Source organism: Caretta caretta, chromosome 11, assembly GCF_965140235.1.
Source record: "Caretta caretta isolate rCarCar2 chromosome 11, rCarCar1.hap1, whole genome shotgun sequence".
In the NCBI taxonomy this organism is placed as follows: Eukaryota; Metazoa; Chordata; order Testudines; family Cheloniidae; genus Caretta; species Caretta caretta.
In genome coordinates this window covers 60278229-60298544 of record NC_134216.1, presented here as the reverse complement: position 1 = coordinate 60298544, position 20316 = coordinate 60278229, and the positions used below count along the sequence as shown (strand labels likewise).

At 45.2% G+C, this 20316-nt stretch overlaps 1 protein-coding gene across 10 annotated transcripts in view; it reads right to left on the bottom strand.

Moving 5' to 3' along the window:
• Window positions 1-20316, bottom strand: part of KIAA2012 (KIAA2012 ortholog) — a 106960-nt gene that overhangs the window by 76583 nt on the left and 10061 nt on the right. For 9 of the 10 annotated variants that reach the window (XM_048869097.2, XM_048869102.2, XM_048869099.2 and 6 more), the window contains exons 3-4: window positions 10394-10556; window positions 4454-4621 (exon numbers count right to left, since the gene is read on the bottom strand). In XM_048869097.2, coding sequence (XP_048725054.1) covers window positions 4454-4621; window positions 10394-10556 — 331 coding nt within the window. The remainder of the gene's footprint in view (window positions 1-4453; window positions 4622-10393; window positions 10557-20316) is intronic. The other variant, XM_048869101.2, reaches the window with a different exon arrangement.

The following is a 20316-nucleotide window of genomic DNA, read 5'->3' as shown; positions in this document are numbered from 1 at the left end:
CCTTGGCTTGCAACAAGTTTTTCAGCAGCATTGTGGTCTGTTCAGTACATTTATTCTGTTGGAATTTTCTTATTAGCACAGGGTTTGCATCAACATATGTCTTCTGCAAAGTTAACAAATCTTTCAGTAATGCTTTAGAGCAGTCACAGCCAACCTGTGCCCTGAGGACACTTGTGGTTTCAGAGGATGAATGTGTTAAGGAAAAAACTGTGCATTTTATTATGAATTGAAAATGTGTCCCCTGAGCTGCTCCCTGCAATTTTTAAACTGACGTGTTTGAGTCATGTCTGTTGCTGTGGAGGAGTTGCGGGTTCACTTCTTCTCACATCTTGCCCTGCAGCTGCGGTGTGGCCAGGAACACTAGGCCCCTTTACTATTCCTTGCCTCTACATGTGCTCTGTAGCCCTTCCCTCCTTCCTCCACCCTCCAATGGCACCTGCTGCCGCACAGGGGAGAAAGAGCAGAGTAGCCTTGGTTGCTCCATAACTGCTGGCACATTGTAATAGCTTTCAGTGGAGCCAACAGACTAGGTGCACACTGCTTTGGATTTTCTCATGTAGCTCCTTGAAGCAGTCTGGCTGCACTGGAAGTATATTTAATTTGTTTTAGATTCTAAATGCTTCCTTCACATAATCCTTGGGGGCAAATTTAAAATTACTGAAACAATGCACTGACCAGTGTCAGACTGAAAGCAACTGAACTGGTGCAATATAAAAGGTGGGTGGTGTTATTTATTATTACTCCGCGCACAACAAACTGTGTATACATGCCACAGTCACCCCCCTGCAAGCAAAAGCTTGAGAGAAAATGCATCTGACACCATGCCCTGAAATGACTATTCTAGCTTTGCTGGATCAGTGATTGAGAGCCCTCTGCTGAGGAACAATCTTTCTAGATGTCCAAATCTAATGACTGCCTGTGTCAAGGTTCCTTCCCCACTCTGAACTCTAGGGTACAGATGTGGGGACCTGCATGAAAAACTTCCTAAGCTTCTCTTTACCAGCTTAGGTCAAAACTTCCCCAAGGTACAAAATATTCCACCCTTTGTCCTTGGATTGGCCACTACCACCACCAGACAAATACTGGTTACTGGGGAAGAGCTGTTTGGACGCGTCTTTCCCCCCAAAATACTTCCCAAAACCTTGCACCCCACTTCCTGGACAAGGTTTGGTAAAAAGCCTCACCAATTTGCCTAGGTGACTACAGACCCAGACCCTTGGATCTTAAGAACAATGAACAATCCTCCCAACACTTGCACCCCCCCCTTTCCTGGGAAATGTTGGATAAAAAGCCTCACCAATTTGCATAGGTGACCACAGACCCAAACCCTTGGATCTGAGTACAATGAAAAAGCATTCAGTTTTCTTACAAGAAGACTTTTAATAAAAATAGAAGTAAATAGAAATAAAGAAATCCCCCCTGTAAAATCAGGATGGTAGATACCTTACAGGGTAATTAGATTCAAAAACATAGAGAACCCCTCTAGGCAAAACCTTAAGTTACAAAAAAGATACACAGACAGAAATAGTTATTCTATTCAGCACAGTTCTTTTCTCAGCCATTTAAAGAAACCATAATCTAACACGTACCTAGCTAGATTACTTACTAAGAGTTCTAAGACTCCATTCCTGGTCTACCCCCAGCAAAGACAGAATATAGACAGACACACAGACCCTTTGTTTCTCTCCCTCCTCCCAGCTTTTGAAAGTATCTTGTCTCCTCATTGGTCATTTTGGTCAGGTGCCAGCGAGGTTACCTTTAGCTTCTTAACCCTTTACAGGTGAGAGGAGCTTTCCCCTGGCCAGGAGGGATTTCAAAGGGGTTTACCCTTCCCTTTATATTTATGACAGCCCGTTAGAGTGCATCTCATGGTCTCTGCTTTTCCTGCTGGTGTATAAGGAATATGGAGATCTCTCTGATAGCCAGGGCTCAAGCTGTGGGCTGGGCTGGCTGGAAGGATCCACATGTGTATATGCCTTTTATTGCATAGAAGAGAAGGCAGCTGGGTCAAAACAGTACCATCCCACCCTTTCCATGTAGCAGGCTTCATGGCTCCAGAATCCTTATATCAGAAAGGGAAAGGAACATGCCATTTCTCTCCTTCCCCCAACCCCAGGGGGAATCCACTCAGAGTTCATGCAGCCTGAAGCTGTACAGTATAACTTTTCTGAGGAGAACTCTTACCATGTAGCGAAAACCTCACCTCATTAAAGGGAGGCTCCAGGAGCAGTAACTGTCTAAGCCTAGAGTTGTGTAGAGATAGCAGCAGGGGACTGGGAAGCAAAGTGAAACCACAGGGCCTGCAGCAGATCCCCCCAGTTTGTGGGGGCTAATGAACTCCTGCCTACCCCTGGGAAACAATTAGAGGGTAACACAGCACGGGGACCTGTGACAATTCCCCCTCTCTCCCAGCCGCCTCTTGTGTGGCTTTTTTGAGGGGGAATTCGATTGATCTATAGTGGCTTCTGACACTGACCTATTTTTGTAGTGGAAACACACAGGAAATCAGTGCAGTCGTTGGAGAACTGGGCCTAGATCCTGGGATGTATCAAACCTGTGCCCAGCTGCCCACAGCCCCAAGGGTTCACTCTGGCCGTCAGGAATCACCAAGGTATATCGATGCCCCATTTATACCTCCTGTTCTGGGGACTAGGTAGAGAGATGGTACAGGACCAGCAGCTATGTAGATGCTTTATATTGCTGGAGCAGAGGCCAGGGCATGGCTCTTGGTATAATATGCTCGCTGCAGCTAAACTCCCCAGGCAGGCAGGCAGGCAGCTAGCTGTATTTGGAACCAGCTGTGTGGTTCTTGAGTGATCTTCATGGATAGCCCCCATGTAGAGGTCAGTAGGTACAGTATGTCTACACTGCAGCAGGGAGCATGTCTCCCAGCCTGGGTAGACAGACTTGTGCTAGCAGGGGTCGAGCTAGCACGTTCCTAATAGCTGTGTGGGTGTTGCTGCACCAGCAGAGGCTTGGGCTGGCCCCCTGAGCTCAGACCTGTTCAACCTCCTGGGTCTAGCTCGGGTACCTAGCCCTGAGCCTCCACTGGTGCAGCCATGTCTCCATTTTTAGTGTGCTAACTCAAGCCCCACTAGTGTGAATCTGTCTGCCTGAGCTGGGAGGGTTACTCCCAGCTGCAGTGTAAACACACCGATTGTGACCTCCAGATGGGATTATTGCAAAGGCAGTGGGTAACTGAGGCAAGGTCCACATCAGAGAGAAATGGTCACAGCTGCCTTCCCAGGTGTGCATGAGAAAAGACGCTTTTGGCTGTTGACACGACTTGGAAATAGATGTATGAACATGTGTACTGGAGTAGCAGGAACTGCCATGGCAAAGGAGAGGCAGCAATGAATCACGGAGAGTTGGGAAGGCTGGCAATGGGATACAGAGCTCTTCACCTAGGTCACTGGGTTTGAATCCAGACCGTTCAGTGATGAGTCCTTACTGTCTGAGGGCTGTCCAGTCACCTATGTAAAATGACTTGGTAGTCCAGTTCCCAGTGGACAAGTAGCCACACAACCAAATGTCCCTGCCAGGTGTGTGGCGAAGCTTGCTCTGCTGCTGCTCACGCTGTTCCTGTGGATAAACGCAGCACTCCGTTCTTGGTGCATGCACCCTTTTGAAGCACCACATTCCCTTCAAAAATCCGCTTTTTACAAAAAGATGTTTACATTTATGGAATTGTCAGCCCGGGCTCCAGAGCTGAGGGTGACCATTGTGCACAAACCAGGGAATGGCTGGGCCAGTACATGAGAGGCAGAGTCCAGGGCTACCCTTGAAATGTTCTCAGCACCTCCCGTGATGTGCTGAGGTTCTCAGCCCCCACTGCCTGCAATGGGAGTTGAGGGCACTATAATGCCTCTTGGGATCAGACCTACATAAGTTTTGGAGGCATTGGTAATGTCTCAGAGTGGTGCCAGCAGGATCACAGATAACCTTAGAGACAGTGTTATGGAAGAAAGAGCAATATCACGGCGCTTTTCTACTTGTACTGTAAAATGAAGGAAGTGCTAAGTAGAGAAATGTTGGGTTCTTGTGTTTGCGGAGTTTGTGGATGTGGTGCAGTAATAGTGGCACAGAGTGGAAACCTAAGGAAGTAAACTATTAGTGCACAACTCCTTTAACTTTAACAGAGGATTGTACATGTAGGTCCTTGCTTCTTGCCCTTAGCTGCACTGCTTACTCACTCTTATCTTATCTGGCGATCTCACTGAAAGATTCAATAGGTTTTGTTCTAATCCCAAACATTCCCTTACTAATTTTTGAAGTACGCCTTTTCTATGAAATTTTTCCTTTTTGAGAGCTATCTCATAAAATGATAACTTAGTAATAATACATCCCTTCAAAGAAGACTTTATTATGCACATGATCTGTCTACAGGCATAAACACTGAATCAAATATTAAATCTTACCCAGGGTGGGTTTTTGTCTATTAAAAAATAATTACCTGCTACTATACCTGGATGGATGTGTTGGCTTAGCTCAGCCCAGAAAGATGGGAACACAGGCAGGAGGTGATATTTTTTGGGTGCAGCTGACAGGTCCTGTTGTCCTATTCTGTGATTTCGTGTGTTTAGGGAATTCTCCTGAAGTAATAAAGGGTCCCTGATATATCCTGGAAAGCATATATTGCAAAGCAAAGAGATGTTACTTGGGATAGGACAGGAGAGAATGTTACATGTGTTGGCTAGACCTAATTGAAAAATGGAAGGAAGGGGAAATACTGAAAAATTTTGAAGCCATTTTTATTCCATGGGTTTTGAAAAGGATGAGTTTCTATCTATTCAACAATTTTGGTTGTGAAACTTCTAAATTTTTCAGTTTTCAATTTGGCTTTCCTTTCCCCCCCCCCCCCCCCCCGGTTTTCATTTTCAACTTTGTTAAATAAGGCCATGTTTTTATTTCCATTTTTCAAACAATTTTTTTTCAACTAGTTCTGATATTGACAGGAATGTGTCTAGTACAGTGTATTGGCTCAGACTGTAAACTATACCTGTAGTTTGCAGGTTATTCAATTGTGTACAGACTAAAGAATTAAAAATACATATGGACCATGAATAAACCTTCATCTATGGAAGATGCTGAATGTTAGAGATTGGCCCAAACCAAAACCTCAGAGCTGAACTCCCCTGAAGTCCGGTAACATTTGGATCCAAATCCAAACTTTGTGATTGTCCTCTGTTGCTATAGTGGACTAAACCAACACCCCCACATTTGGGGAAAATTTAGGTCTGGCTCAAGATACAGATCTTGCAGCTTGGGCCCACCTCTGTTTTGATAGATGTGGAAGTTTCCCTTCTCAAACTCTCCAGATCAGTAAGTACAGAACATGGATCTTTTCCATGTTACATCTCACTTGTATTTAAATTATGAGCATATCAGATTCAGTATTCAGTACTGTAGCTTTCATAAACATTAAGTAAACATAACAAGGGGGTCCAATGCAACTCTTGTTGAAATCTATGCATCTTTCTATTGATTTCAGAGGAAATTGGATTAGGCATTGTGACAAAGCTCTGTCCTTGCCTCCGTGGGTCCCGCGTTTCCTGGCGGATTTCGCTAGTCTCAGAGGCTCACTGTGACCCTCCACGTAACCCTTCTCTCCCTAGAGACAAGGGTCACAGTCTACTGAGCCATTTTCATCATAAGCCAGTGAGGGAGGTTAGGAGAAGTTATCCTTCCTTGCACAGTCTCTGTTGTCTCCCAGTCTCAGTGATTAATCAGGGGGCAAAGCGGTGCGGGGTGGGGAGCCCAGGCCCACCCTCTACTCCAGGCTCCAGCCCAGGGACCCTAATAGTATCAGCTATGGTATGCAGCTGCATAACTAGTATGGGGGCGCAGCAGCTTATCCATGAGGCGCTGGAATGTGGCTGGGGTCCCATGTGGTCCAAAAGGGAGGACGGTGTACTGGAATAGCCCATCCGGGGTGGAGAATACTGTCTTTTCTTTAACTTCTTTGTTCAGAGGAATCTGCCAGTCCCCTTTTGTCGATCCATTGTAGTCAAGAATCAGGCACTACCCAGTCAGTCATCCAGTTCGTCGATGGGCGGTACGGGGTGTGCATCAAACTGGGATGTTTCATTCAGCCGGCGAAAGTCATGACAGAATCTCATGGTACCGTCAGGTTTAGGCACTAGAACAATGGGACTGGACCACTGACTATAAGATTCTTCAATAACCCCGAATTCTAACATTTTCTTTACTTCGGCCTTGATTTCTTCTCTTTTGGCTGCTGGGATTCGGCAGGGTCTCAATGTTACTTTGGCTCCGGGGATCGTGCGGATATGGTGATAGGTTTCAGTCGTCCGCCCTGGTTTTGTAGAGAACATCTCGGTTGCAATTAATCATGTTGGCTGCCTCCATCTTTTGGATCGGCGTCAAGTTGGATGATATCCTCACTTGCTCGTGTAAGTTATCCTCCTGGGGAAGGGTCTTCTACATGACTAAGCATGCTTCTCGATCGTGCCAAGATTTTAGAAGATTGATGTGGTAAATTTGCTCCGATTTCCGGCGGCCTGGCTGCCACACCTTATAGTTCACCTCTCCCATGGCTTCGATTACTTCATAGGGTCCCTGCCACTGGGCCAACAGTTTACTTTCTGCTGTGGGCACCAGTACCATCATCCGATCCCCTGGTTGGAACCGTCAAAGCTTCGCTTGGTGGTTATAATGGGTTCGTTGGGTCTCCTGTGCTCTCTCCAAGTGTTCCCGTACAATGGGCGGAAGTCGGGCTATCCAATCTCTCATCTGCAGTACATGCTCAACTATGTTCCTTCTGGGATTTGGCTCCTCTTCCCAGGCTTCTCTGGCTATATCCAATATACCCTGAGGGTGGCGCCCATATAGTAGTTCGAATGGAGAGAAACCCGTGGAGGCTTGCGGAACCTCCCAGATGGCGAACATGAGGTAAGGCAATAGGGTATCCCAATCTTTCCCATCCCTGCTCACCACTTTCCTGATCATAGCCTTGAGGGTCCTATTGAATCTTTCCACCAGGCCATCTGTTTGCGGGTGGTATACAGAGGTCCGTAGTGCTTGTACATGGATCAATGAACAGAGATCTTTCATCAACTTGGACATGAAAGGTGTCCTTGATCAGTCAATATCTCCTTGGGTAGCCCAACCCGGGCAAAGATCTGTACTAGCTCCTTATCTATTGTCTGGGAAGCTGTGTTGCATTGGGGAACAGCTTCCGGGTACTGGGTTGCATAGTCCAGTACAACAAGCACATGTTGGTGGCCCCGAGCTGTCTTCTCTAGGGACCATAACAGATCCATGGCTATCCATTCAAAAGGAACCTCTATTATTGGAAGAGGTATCAAAGGAGCCCGCAAATGCGGGCGAGGGCTATGTAACTGACACTCCGGACAAGAGGTGCAGTATCGCCGGACATCTTCATGTACTCCTGGCTAGAAGAACCTCTGCAGGATCTGTGCCTGGGTTTTCTCTACCTCTAGGTGTCCTCCAAACAGGTGACTGTGGGCGAGACTCAATATGGCTTTTTGATGTTTTCGTGGCACCAGAAGTTGTTGTATCTCTTGCTCCTGCATTTGCACCACACGGTACAGGAGATCTTTCTTCACTATAAAGTAAGGTCCGGAACCCTGGACCTTCCCATCCACGGGTATCCCATCGATCTCGGCCACCTCTTTCCTGGTATTATCATATCTGGGGTCCTCCGCCTGGTCCCGCCCAAAAGTATCTCTCCCAGGACTAACCTGCCCAAGCTCTCAGAGGCCGACTTCTGCTTCTTCCAATGGCTCGCTGCCGTCATGGCTGGGGGCAGCCTCTGGCTCACCTTCTGTGGTGGAAATTTCTCTGTTGGCTGCTTGCATCCATCTGCCTACTAGGGAGGTCTTCTGGCCTGGGTCAGGATCTGGGTTCCCAAGGCCTTTGCGACCTTCCTCTCTTTTTCTGTCTTCTGGGTCTTTTGGGAGGCTGAGAACAGATCCTGAGAAATCTCAGCGAACATCGGGGGTTGACATTCCCCCGGTGACGAGTCGCTGTCCTCAGGGTCCCCACGTCCCTCCAGCCTCTCCGGGGGGAGAAAATTATCAAACCCTGGATAGTCCCTCCCAATGACTACAGGATATGGGAGTTTAGGAACTACGCCCACGGTCACCTCCATGGGGTTTCCCTGAACCTCTGTCTCCATTGGGATGGTGGGGTAATGGCTCACAGCCCCATGCATGCACGTCACTGCTACACGTTTGGCTTGTAGCAGCTGACTACTTTTTACCAGCTTACCCGATATGAGGGTGATAGCACTCCCAGAGTCCACAAGCGCTGTAGTCTGTGCTCCATTTATCCTCACTGGCCTGGTATAATTATGCGGGGCTCATGCGACCCCCGCGAGGTGGATAAGGGAGCATAGGACCTCCCAATCCCCCAAGTTGCATTGCATAGGCTCCTCGGTGCTGGGACACTGTGCTGCTATGTGTCCGCACTCCCCATGTGCATAACATCAAAAATTGCTTTTAATCACTCCCCTATCCTGGGGGTTAGGGGGTTTAGTCCCGGGGTTCCCCCCACTCAGGCCAATCCCTTCCTTCTGGGGTCCCCGCTGGTTTTTGGCTTCCCACTTCTTCCACCTAGGACTCCCCGGGGGTTTGGTTGCCCAACCTTCCAGGGTTGGGGTCGGGTGCTTGCTTCGAAAGGGGCCTTCCTTGAGTAGTCGGATCAGTTCCCGGCTGTCATCTGTCTTTCTATCAGCGTGATCATCTCGTCGTACGTGGATGGATCATTCTGGCCTACCCATATGCGGAGATCTGGAGGCAGTCCCCGCATGTAATGGTCTATGACCAGGGTCTCCAAAATCTCCTCTGGTCTGCACACCTTGGGCTGTAACCACTTCCATGAGAGGTTTATGAGATCAAATAGCTGGGACCTCGGGGGTTTGTTCTCCTGGTATTTCCACTCATGGAACCTCTGGGCCCTTACTGCTGCCATTACCCCTGATCGTGCTAGGATCTCTACCTTCAGATGGGTATAGTCAGTGGCATCTGTGGCAGGCAAGTCAAAGTAGGCCTTCTGGGCCTCTCCACACAAAAAGGGGGCGAGAATGCTGGCCCACTGCTCCAGGGGCCACACCTCACGCTGAGCAGTCCTTTCAAATGAGAGGAGATATGCCTCTACATCATCTCCTGACGTCATCTTTGGAAGACAACCAGTGGCCCTCAGGATTTGCGTCCCTTCGGACCCCCGGGCCTGGGTGGTGAGGATCTTCAGCAGGTCCACCACCTCTCTCAAGAGGGCACGATCTTGGGTCGCCTGGCTCATCAATAATTGATTGGTTTCCTGCTGTAGCCGCATAGACTTCTGTTGTGCCATTGCATGAACCCGAGTGGCCTCCTGCTGGGCTGCCGTGGCTTGTACCAGAGCTCTTACCACCTCCTCCATTGTGGTACAAAGCAAACAAACCAAAACAAAAAAAAAATCCAAAACCCCAGTGCACTTTTTAAAAAAACAAAACAAAACACTCTTTCTTCCGCCACGCTGTGAATGAAGTCCCACTTCTGACACCAGTTGTGACAAAGCTCTCTCCTTGCCTCCGTGGGTCCCGTGTTTCCTGGTGTATTTCGCTAGTCTCAGAGGCTCACTGTGACCCTCCATGTAACCCTTCTCTCTCTAGAGACAAGGGTCAGTCTACTGAGCCATTTTCATCATAAGCCAGTGAGGGAGGTGAGGAGAAGTTATCCTTCCTTGCACAGTCTCTGTTGTCTCCCAGTCTCAGTGATTAATCAGGGGGCAAAGGGGGGGGGGAGCCCAGGCCCACCCTCTACTCCGGGCTCCAGCCCAGGGACCCTAATAGTATCAGCTATGGTAGCTGACTTTTTAGAAACATGACATGTACAATTCCCTGGGCTACTTCCCTCACAGCAGCCCTCACTTCCTCAAGCTCCACTTCACCCTTACCTCAGGGCCTCCTTCCTTGTGCCTGATACGGTGTGTACTACTCAGACTCTCCAACAGCACAACTTCCTCCCACAGCTCCGGATGTGCACACCCACCTGACTAACTGGGAGGCTTTTAACTAGTTTCAGCCAGCCCCTGATTGGCTTCAGGTGTCCCAATCAACCTAGCATTCTCCCTGCCTTCTGGAAAGTTCTTAAATGACCTGGAGCAGCTGCCATTTCACTTATCCTGATACCAGGGATTTGTTTAGCCTGGAGCTAATATATCTATCTCCCACTACTTTTCTATAGCTATCTGGCCTTGCCCCATCACAGCATCTAGAGATAAAGTCTATTCTTTCTGTTTATCAGCAAGAAATAGCTTGGTCTTTTAATTGTACTTGCTATACACAATTAATTTAATTTACTCAGTCCCCCAAATGTTAGCTTAGAAATATTTGCACTAACCTTGCTTAACTTTAGGTTCTACTGACCTGCACACTGGAGCCTGTATATAATGCTAGGATCCCAGGTCTGAGAGAGTCTGAAGAGGTACCTCTTGGCTGAATAGCCTGGGCGAATCTGTCGGTCAATCTGGTTATCCGACTTTTTCAGGAAATGGAGGTGTGGCTGCCAAGCTGTCCCTTTCTGATTCTTCTGCAGAAATAATATGCATGGCAAGACTTCAGTTGCTTTAAATTTTGTTTCTCCCTGCAGCTGGTGAGTTGATGTTAACAGATTCTAATCAATAACTCAGGGGAAAAAACCCTGAAGTTGCCTGCAGGCGTAGTAGAAAAGGCATATCAAGACAGTAGACTATGATGGGGAAATCACATGATGGTGAGTTTAAAGCAAACAGGTTGGGAGTGCGAGTCTGAAAATTGCCCCCAAAAAAACGAAGGGAACAATTCAGATCTTCAGTTTAAATTAAATACCAGTGAAGGCTAAAGATAATCTGTCAAGAAAATAAATGTTATACTCTGGACATCAGGGAATTAATCCTACTTCTTTTGATGTTTATGGCTGTGCTCCAACTGATTTTATCGAGAGCAGGATCAGGCCATGGATTTTTATTTATTTTTTTAATCTCTCTACCCATGTGGAAAATGAGAGTGGATTAAATAAAAATTGATCTGGACCTTAACTGAAATTCCCAACCAAATCCAAACCCTGACAAGATGCTGAAGCTTGAAAAAGGTTAGTTAGCTTTCTGATGCTTTCTAATTTTATCAGAGCTCTCTACAAGACTGGGCCAGAAAATAAGACTTGTTTTATGAAAGTTATTGAGGTTTTGAAATCTGTTTCTGTTCCATATTGGAACAGAAATGGCACTCACGTGAAATGTGGGAGAACCAGGTAAGTGTCCTAACCACTGAGCTTTAGGGCTTGTCTTCACTACCAGGGTAAATCGACCTAAGTTATGCTACTCCAGTTACATGAATAACGTATCTGGAGTTGATGTAGCTTAGGTCGACTTATCCCAGTGTCTTCACTGTGCTGCGTCGATGGGAGATGCTCTCTGGTTGACTTCCCTTACTCTTCTCAGAGAGGTGGAGTACCGGGGTCGACTGGAGAGCACTCTGTCGTCGATTTAGCGGGTCTTCACCAGACCGGCTAAATCGACCCCTGCTGCATCGATTGCAGCAGCATCGATCTCCCCGTAGTGGAGACAAGCCCATCGAATCAGTCTTTCTCTCTCTCAGGCCTGGTCTACACTGGGGGGTATGTGTGGAGATCGATCTAAGATATGCAACTTCAGCTACATGAATAGCGTAGCTGAAGTCGACGTACTTAGATCTACTTACCGTGGCATCTTCACGGCGGTGAGTTGACTGCTGCTGCTCCTTCGTCAACTTCGCTTGTGCCTCTCGTGGTGGTGGAGTACAGGAGACAACAGGAGAGCACTCAGGGATCGATTTATCGTGTCTAGACTAGATGCGATAAATCGACCCCTGATAGATCAATCGCTACTCGCCAATCCAGTGGGTAGTGTAGACCTGGCCTCAGTCTTTTCTTTTGATGCTGTTCCACTTTGAAAAAATAATTAACTATTCATTGGGTCAGAGAGAAACTGACAGTATACCCTGGTGTGGTTAAGGCACATGCTTAGTATGTGGGATACCTAGGACCAAGTCCCTGCTCCAAATCTGGCAGAGGAGGGAACCTGGGTCTCTGACATCCCTGATGAGTGCCCTAACCACTGGGCTAGCAGCTAATGTGGTGTGGGGAAAGGTCTTCCTCTTTCTCTCTACTTATCCTCTCCAAGAAATTTCATTCTGAACCTGAGAAAGTTTTGTCAAATTCCCAACCAGCTCTGCTGTTGACTTCTTGGTTTCACTAGAGACTGAAAGTGCAAGTGCCATATACCAACATATTGCAAGAAAAGCTATTCCTCTACATTTGCAATAATACAAAACTAGAAAGTACCTAAAATGTCATTTCTAACCTAATGTATATTTATTTGTGTTTTTTGTGGTCTTTGTTCATGTTGCAAGGAGCCATTTATGGAACTGAATTAATGAAAGATCTGGTCTTCTCATGGTATTTCAGTTGCTGGCTGATGAAAATACCAAGAGGAGAGTAGCTCTGGGGGTAATTTCAGTTCCACAATTGGCTTCCTGAGCGCAAAATAAAATAAAAATAAAACAAATACAGCTATGGAAAACTTAAATGCAAACACAAAGGTATTCTAGCTTATTTAAGTTCAGCTTTATTCTGATTCCCATAGCAGCTGACTGCACAGTCACTGCCAATATTCTTTTTAAGGCAATTTTTCAGGTACTTTGTCCTCCCACCATAGTACAAAACTTGCAGGAAAGAGCACATTTAGCCAGGGCGCACATATCATTAATGCAACCATCTCACTGGGCTTCAAGAACTATTTTCCAGTCAAATCTAGTTAAATCAAAGTGTAAGAGTGTTTGAAACAAATACCTTTGTTAAAGTCCCAAAATGTAGACTTAGTTTAAATTTAAATGAGACCACACTGTTCAATAGAATTAGATACTGATTGTTTAAAAGCATCTTGATGGGTTTAGGCCAGAGACCAACCTGTACTATGTGCTGCCATGTGGGAAACCCAGGTTTAATTCTTTCTTTTATTTCCCTTTTGTTGGGTTGTGCACCTATCTAGACTAGTCAGATGGGATAAACTCCACTCTCATAATATTTGTAAAGTTTATGCTGGGACTTGGTGTCCTTGTACTATGGCTCAGTGTAGCTATGTTGCTTTCAAACATCGTGACGTTGTGTTGTGGTGTTTTGACACCACACTGCAATGTGATGCTTGACATGCCCTGGAAATGATTCTCAGAACTTTTTGTGCCTTGCAAGCATTATACTGTGAAGAGCAGGCCTACAGAATCCCTAGGGGTCATCACGCTTAGTCCCTGATTAGGCAAGGAAGGAGCTCATACTGCCCTACAGAAACTTTTCTGGCTAGTTAGGAGTAGCATTGAGACATTCCACCAAAGGGAGACCTGTCACTCTTGCTTCCGCTAAAAGGACTTGGATCCTGCATATCACAGCCAGCAGGAGTGCAAGTGAAAGTGCTGAAAACAGAGGAGCAACTCAGTGACACACTTGGGAGAGAAAAGCAGTTCTATAACAGATATGGTAGAACCTCGGAGTTACGAACGCCAGAGTTAAGAACTGACCAGTCAACCACACACCGCATTTGGAAGCAGAAGTGCACGGTCAGGCAGCAGCAGAGACAAATGAAATAAAGAAAGCAATCACAGTACAGTAGTGTGTTAAATATAAACTACTAAAAGAAAAAGGGAAAACAGCATTTTTCTTCTGCATAATAAAGTTTCAAAGCTGTATTAAGTCAATGTTCAGCTCTAAACTTTTGAAAGAACCACCATAACGTTTTGTTCAGAGTTACAAACATTTCAGAGTTAGGAACAACCACCATTCCTGACCTTTCGTAACTCTGAGGTTCTACTGTACGTATTAATCTCAGTAACATTAAGGATGAAATCCTGGCCCCGTTGAAGTCAACGGCAAGACTCCCATTGACTTAAATAAAGCTGGATTCCACGCACGTTTATATATTTTAGAATATAATTATTTAATGGATTTATCATCTACATTAAGGTAATCTAAATCACTGTTTTCTAATCTTATTTTAAAGCTTTAACAAATCTACCATTCAGGTGCCACTAGGGTGGGCAAATTAAAAATACCCAGATACGTATCTTTCCCGTTAAGCCATTGGGAAGATACAATATTTGGGTTTTATAAGAAAACCGTTGTTGCTATTGGAAGAAAGAAATGGAAAGTAAAATAAGCAAGTAAATACAGAAATTATAATAACTCCACAAAGGGCAAGTGCAATGTTGGGAGCGGGGTGAGAGGGGAAGGGCAGCATGAGAGGGAAATGACTGAAGGGGCCCACAGCTGCATAATTAAGAGCATTAAGAGCGCAGGATATAGGATGATACTTGGAGGAATTAAAATACAATAGGCTGCTGCTATTCACGGGTGTGGCAGATGTAATGTAACTATGGGATACAGGAATCTTCAGCTTCCTCTAAAGCATCACCACAGACATAAAATATTTTTGTGTGTTGGAGGGTTGAGGTATGACAAGTTTGCATGTGAGCTCCCCAGAGCTTTGTGTCCCCTGACAATCCTAAATTGCAAGGAACCAGTCTGTCAGACATGGAAGACTGTAAAACTGTGGCAGGAACCTAGAAAGGGGAGAGACAACTAGAACCTTGATCCTGCTCCCATTTAAAGGTTATGTTAAAACTCCCATTAACTTCAGGGAGGCAGGGTTGGGTTCTAATTCAGAAGAATTGACATCTAATAGTACTATAGCAAAATTTGCCAGTTAGCTTCAGTTTCTAATGGACTTAGATTCCATTGAGCTGAATTATTAGCATGTACAGAGTGCCCTGTTAATGAAAATTGCCACCATGCTTCACATAATAGCAGCAGGCATGTTGAGACTCGTCCATTTTCTTTGGTGCCACAGCCAGTTACTGTATGTAATCACTCTGCTCTGAGGTGCCCGTTTACACTTTTCTCATCGACTACTTGGGTAGGCATTTCTGGCTTCAGTAAATTTCTTCTACCCAGAGTTTTTTCCAAATAGGACCTGTTTTGTACTGAAGACTCATGCAGCGCCCAGTTGCCTTGCTTAATAAAATATTTAAGCATAAATTTTCAAGTGTCCACTCATTTTGAGTGTCTCAGATTGAAGGCCCTTCTTGATACACTTAAAGTCTGACTTTCACCCACAACTCCAGTTGAAATCAGGTCCTGTGTTGGGCATCAGGAAACTGAGGCACCTGCGTGTATGAATTGTTGAAAATGTGAACCTTAGCTGTTACTGAACACAGGAAAAGTTTCCAATTAAAGAGAGAGAAAAACAAGTCTAACACTCCCCTTTGGAAACTGCTCCTCTGCACAGCTCTTCCTCCAGAGTAAATAAACCACACACATTTGCAGGCTAGAACCTCACTTGTAGCATTTGGAAATTTCACAGTGTTGTAACTGTAGGGGTCCTGACCCAAAAAGGAGTTGTGTGTTATGGGGGGGTCACAAGATTATTGTAGGGGAAGTTGCGCTACTGCTACTCTTACTTCTGTACTGCTACTGAGAGCGGCAGCTGCTGGCCAGGACCCCAGCTCTGAAGGCAGAACCGCTGCCAGCAGCAGCGCAGAAGTAAGGATGGCCTGGTATGGTATGCGCAGTAGCCACCACTCTCCAGCCACCCAGCTCTGCAGGCAGCAATGTAGAAGTAAGGGTGGCATGGCACGGTATTGCCACTCTCTGGCCACCCAGCTCTGAAGGCAGCGCAGAAGTGAGGGTGGCAATACTACAATCCCCAAAATAACCTTGTGGCCCCCCTGTAATTCCCTTTTGGGTCAGGACCCCCAATTTGAGATACGCTCGTCTCCCCCATGAAATCTGTATAGTACAGGGTAAAAGCACACAAAAGACCAGATTTCACAGGGAGGGAGACCAGATTTCACGGTCTCTGACCCGGTTTTCATGGCCGTGAATTTGGTAGGGCCCTAGTTATAGTTAGTGCTGGTTGAGAATGTCTTGCTTAAATGTTTTTTGTTGGAAAATGCCAGTTCATCAAAACCAAAACTTTGTGTGAAAACATGTGAGTTGGGAGACCCCCGAATAGCCAGTAACGTGATGCTTGAGGGCACTCACCTGGGATGTGGGAGATCCAGGTTTAAATCCCTGCTCTGCCTAATTCAGTTTGCACAGGAATTCTCCATGTGGTCCTAGAGCTCTGAGGACCCATCACCCACAAACGCTGCTTCCAAACTCTACTTTTTTAGTGATCTACCTTCTGAATAAAGAGGGCGGGATGGGCCTTCCTTTGGAGTCCAACAGTGCTGTCTCCTTCATCACCACACCTACATTATCCAGAAGGGTTGTAGCAGACTGACATGAGCTGCCCCCTTCCTCAAAGAAACTGAACATGTGGCCTGCCTGCTGTTCCTATCTCCTGCTGGTTTGGTGACAGAAAGCTTTTACCCAGGTCTCCCTTTTATAGAGCAAAGCATTAACCACAAGATACTGGCTGGCTCCTTAATTTACAACAGAAAAAAATTAAATCTGTCTCAAGGGTGGTTACGAAAATGAGCAATTTTCCCTACTAGGATGGCCCATAACTCTGTTTCAATAATAGTGCGTTGTTATGGCTGAGGATAGCATGATGGGCTGATCCGAACCTCATTTCCTCGGACCTCCTGTGACCACATGATTTGCAAATGCCTGAAAATATCCCTGCTCAATTCTAATTGTTTGCGGCAGTCAGCATAGGATTTCATGTGTCTGGTCACAGCAGTATTCATTTTCTCTTCTTTTAATCTTTGACTGTCCTGCCTGGTTTCACTGATGTAGATCATGATGACACAGTAGGCAGCGATTTCATTTAAGATGTTTTGCCTTGACTCCAGAAGTGTGGATTCCTTATGGGACGGCCAATATTTATTAATGGTATCCCAGGGGTTTTAAAGGGAAAGCTATATCACAAACCATTACAACCAGCTTAATCTATTCCAAAATGCTGGATGCATTAGGCAAGAGCTACCTTGATTGGACTGAGGTCTTCCTCATTAGTTCAGATGCTGGTTCAGAAGATGTATTGAAGGCTGTCTTTTTTAAAGAGCTCGCTTTTGATCCCTAAAGGATATCTTCACTCTGATGTGATGGAGCTAAGATAGGGCTGCTCTTCTGACATAAATGCTGCTACTGAAGTAATTTAAAAAAAAAAAAGTCCCATAATTAGGAGTGTGCAAAATGTTCATTTATGAATATGCATGGTTGAATTTCCTGGGACTTTTCCAAATATTTAATTGGGGTCATCAGTATGCACTCTTATATCTAAAGTTAAATTCTCATATCATAAACAGAGAAGTTGGATTAATATTTTAACTGTAAATTTGGGATTGGGAGGGTCATTACTTGGGATTATTTCCAGGGTTCTGAACGTATTTTGTACAGAATTCTTTTTTCTGAGATCATTTTAATATTTTAATCAGACAAATTGTTTAAATAATTGTTCTTACTATTTACACTTTGCTACTGCAGTAGAGCTGAAGTATTTGAGGTGTCTCCTAAAGTTTTACTTACTTAAGTTATTAAGCTTTGGCATTTGGCTTTTTAGAGACTATGTGTGTATGTGTTGCATATAATGAAAATAATTTCATAAATACATGTTATATAAAACGAGATTATAAGAGCATACAGTCTTTGCGGGGTCAGAGACTATCTTTTTATCGTGTGTTTATACAATTCCTTTACAATGGGAATACAGTTTCTAAATGCTACTGCAATTCAGATAATTAATAAAGCAAGATTTGTCAAAAAAAAACAAACAAAAAAAACCAACCCTCTAGATGTCCATGAGGCAACTATTGAAGCAACTAAACATTTTTTGCAAAATGTGATTAATAATTTGGAGTCTTCACTTTTTTCTCTATTTGTACATTACAATTACATTAACATTGGAATGGCTGCACACATTTGTAGTATATTTATGGTAGCTATAGATTTAAAATAGAATGTAATAGGGACTGGATGGTAGTCATGATATTGGTAAATGGGATCTGGATCTCCCCACATGTAGGTTGCTGGTTCGAATTTGGGTCAGAAAGATAGTGACTGAAAGTTGCTACTAACTGATGTCTATTCAGATATGGGTGTGAAATGAATTAGTGTTCTTGGTCCAGTTCCTAGTGTACAGTAGATCATTTGCATAATTGTTGACAGACACAGCAGAGAGTTCAAGCTTGGAATAAGAGTGAACACTAAACACTACTCTCTCCAGAGCTAGCCTGCAAGCCCCGGCGTTGACGTTTTTTGTGGAAGAGGATGGGGAGCAGGAGCAGGAGATCCTTTAAATGGCAAGGCTAATAATTGCAGATTTAATTTTGCAACAGAGAAGTTTCTAGCTGTTCTAACCATGAAAATCTCTTGGCTGGAAGGTTAGTGGCAGTGATCTTTCCTGTTCATGACTATCCTCACCACAACTGCCATGAGGTGCTTGTTGGGGTCTACAAAGCCAGTGGCCATGGGTTCCCCAGAATTTTGGGAGAATTCCTGAGTTGGTGTTTGTTGGGGATAGAGGCACCTGGATTGCCACAAATGATACTAGAACTTCTGTGAGTTCCCTCCTGCTTCCTCCTGAGCTGCTGGCGTGACTCTGGCTATAAAGTGGAGGGAAAGATTGGATTTGTGCTTAAGGGACTGAATTGGGACTCAGGAGGGCTGGGTTTAATGCCCAGCTCTGCCACTGACTCCCTGTGTGACCTTGGGCAAGCCACTTGGCCTTTCTGGGCCATCTGTTCCTCATCTGTATAAAATGACAAAGACACTTCCTTTCTCTCTGTCTTGACTGTTTAGACTGTAAGCTTTTGGGGGAAGAGACTGTCTCAGTCTGTGTTTGTACAGTGCCTGGCAGGGCTGGCTCTGATTTTGGTTGGGGCTTCTAGGTGCTACCTAATACAAACAATAATCAACGGTGAGGGTAGGCTGTAGGCACAGAAAGGCTGTAGACAAGGCTCTGGCCCCTCATGCATGGCCTATACACACTCATTTTAAAATGGCAGGTTTCAGAGCAGCCGCAAAAAGCACAGGAGTACTTGTGGCACCTTAGAGACTAACAAATTTATTAGAGCATAAGCTTTCGTGGGCTACACAGCCCACTTTGTCGGCTGCATAGAATGGAACATATAGTAAGAAGATACATATATATACATGCAGAGAAGGTGGAAGTTGCCATACAAACTGTAAGAGGCTAATTAATTAAGATGAGCTATTATCAGCAGGAGAAAAAAACTTTTGTAGTGATAATCAAGATGGCCCATTTAGACAGTTGACAAGAAGGTGTGAGGAAACTTAACATGGGGAAATAGATTCAATATGTGTAATGACCCAGCCACTCCCAGTCTCTATTCAAACCCAAGTTAATGGTATCTAGTTTGCATATTAATTCAAGCTCAGCAGTTTCTTGTTGGAGTCTGTTTTTGAAGCTTTTCTGTTGCAAAATTGCCACCCTTAAGTCTTTTACTGAGTGGCCAGAGAGGCTGACGTGTTCTCCTACCAGTTTTTGAATGTTATGATTCCTGATGTCATTTATTCTTTTTATTCCTGTGTCCATTTATTCTTTTGCGTAGAGACTGTCCGGTTTGGCCAATGTACATGGCAGAGGGGCATTGCTGGCACATGATGGCATATATCACATTGGTAGATGTGCAGGTGAATGAGCCCCCTGATGGTGTGGCTAATGTGATTAGGTCCTATGATGGTGTCACTTGAATAAGTATGTGGACAGAGTTGGCATCGGGCTTTGTTGCAAGGATAGGTTCCTGGGTTAGTGTTTTTGTTGTGTGGCGTGTGGTTGCTGGAGAGTATTTGCTTCAGATTGGGGGGCTGTCTATAAGCGAGGACTGGTCTGTCTCCCAAGATCTGTGAGAGTGAGGGATCATTTTTCAGGATAGGTTGTAAATCTTTGATGATGCGCTGGAGAGGTTTTAGTTGGGGGCTGAAGGTGACAGCTAGTGGCGTTCTGTTATTTTCTTTATTGGGCCTGTCCTGTAGTAGGTGACTTCTGGGTACTCTTCTGGCTCTGTCAATCTGTTTTTTCACTTCAGCAGGTGAATATTGTAGTTGTAAGAACGCTTGATAGAGATCTTGTAGATGTTTGTCTCTGTCTGAGGGATTGGAGCAAATGCAGTTGTATCTTAGCTTGGCTGTAGACAATGGATCATGTGGTGTGTCCTGGATGGAAGCTGGAGGCATGTAGGTAAGTATAGCGGTCAGTAGGTTTCCGGTACAGGGTAGTGTTTATGTGACCATTGCTTATTAGCATAGTAGTGTCCAGGAAATGGACCGCTTGTGTGGATTGGTCTAGGCTGAGGTTGATGGTGGGATGGAAATTGTT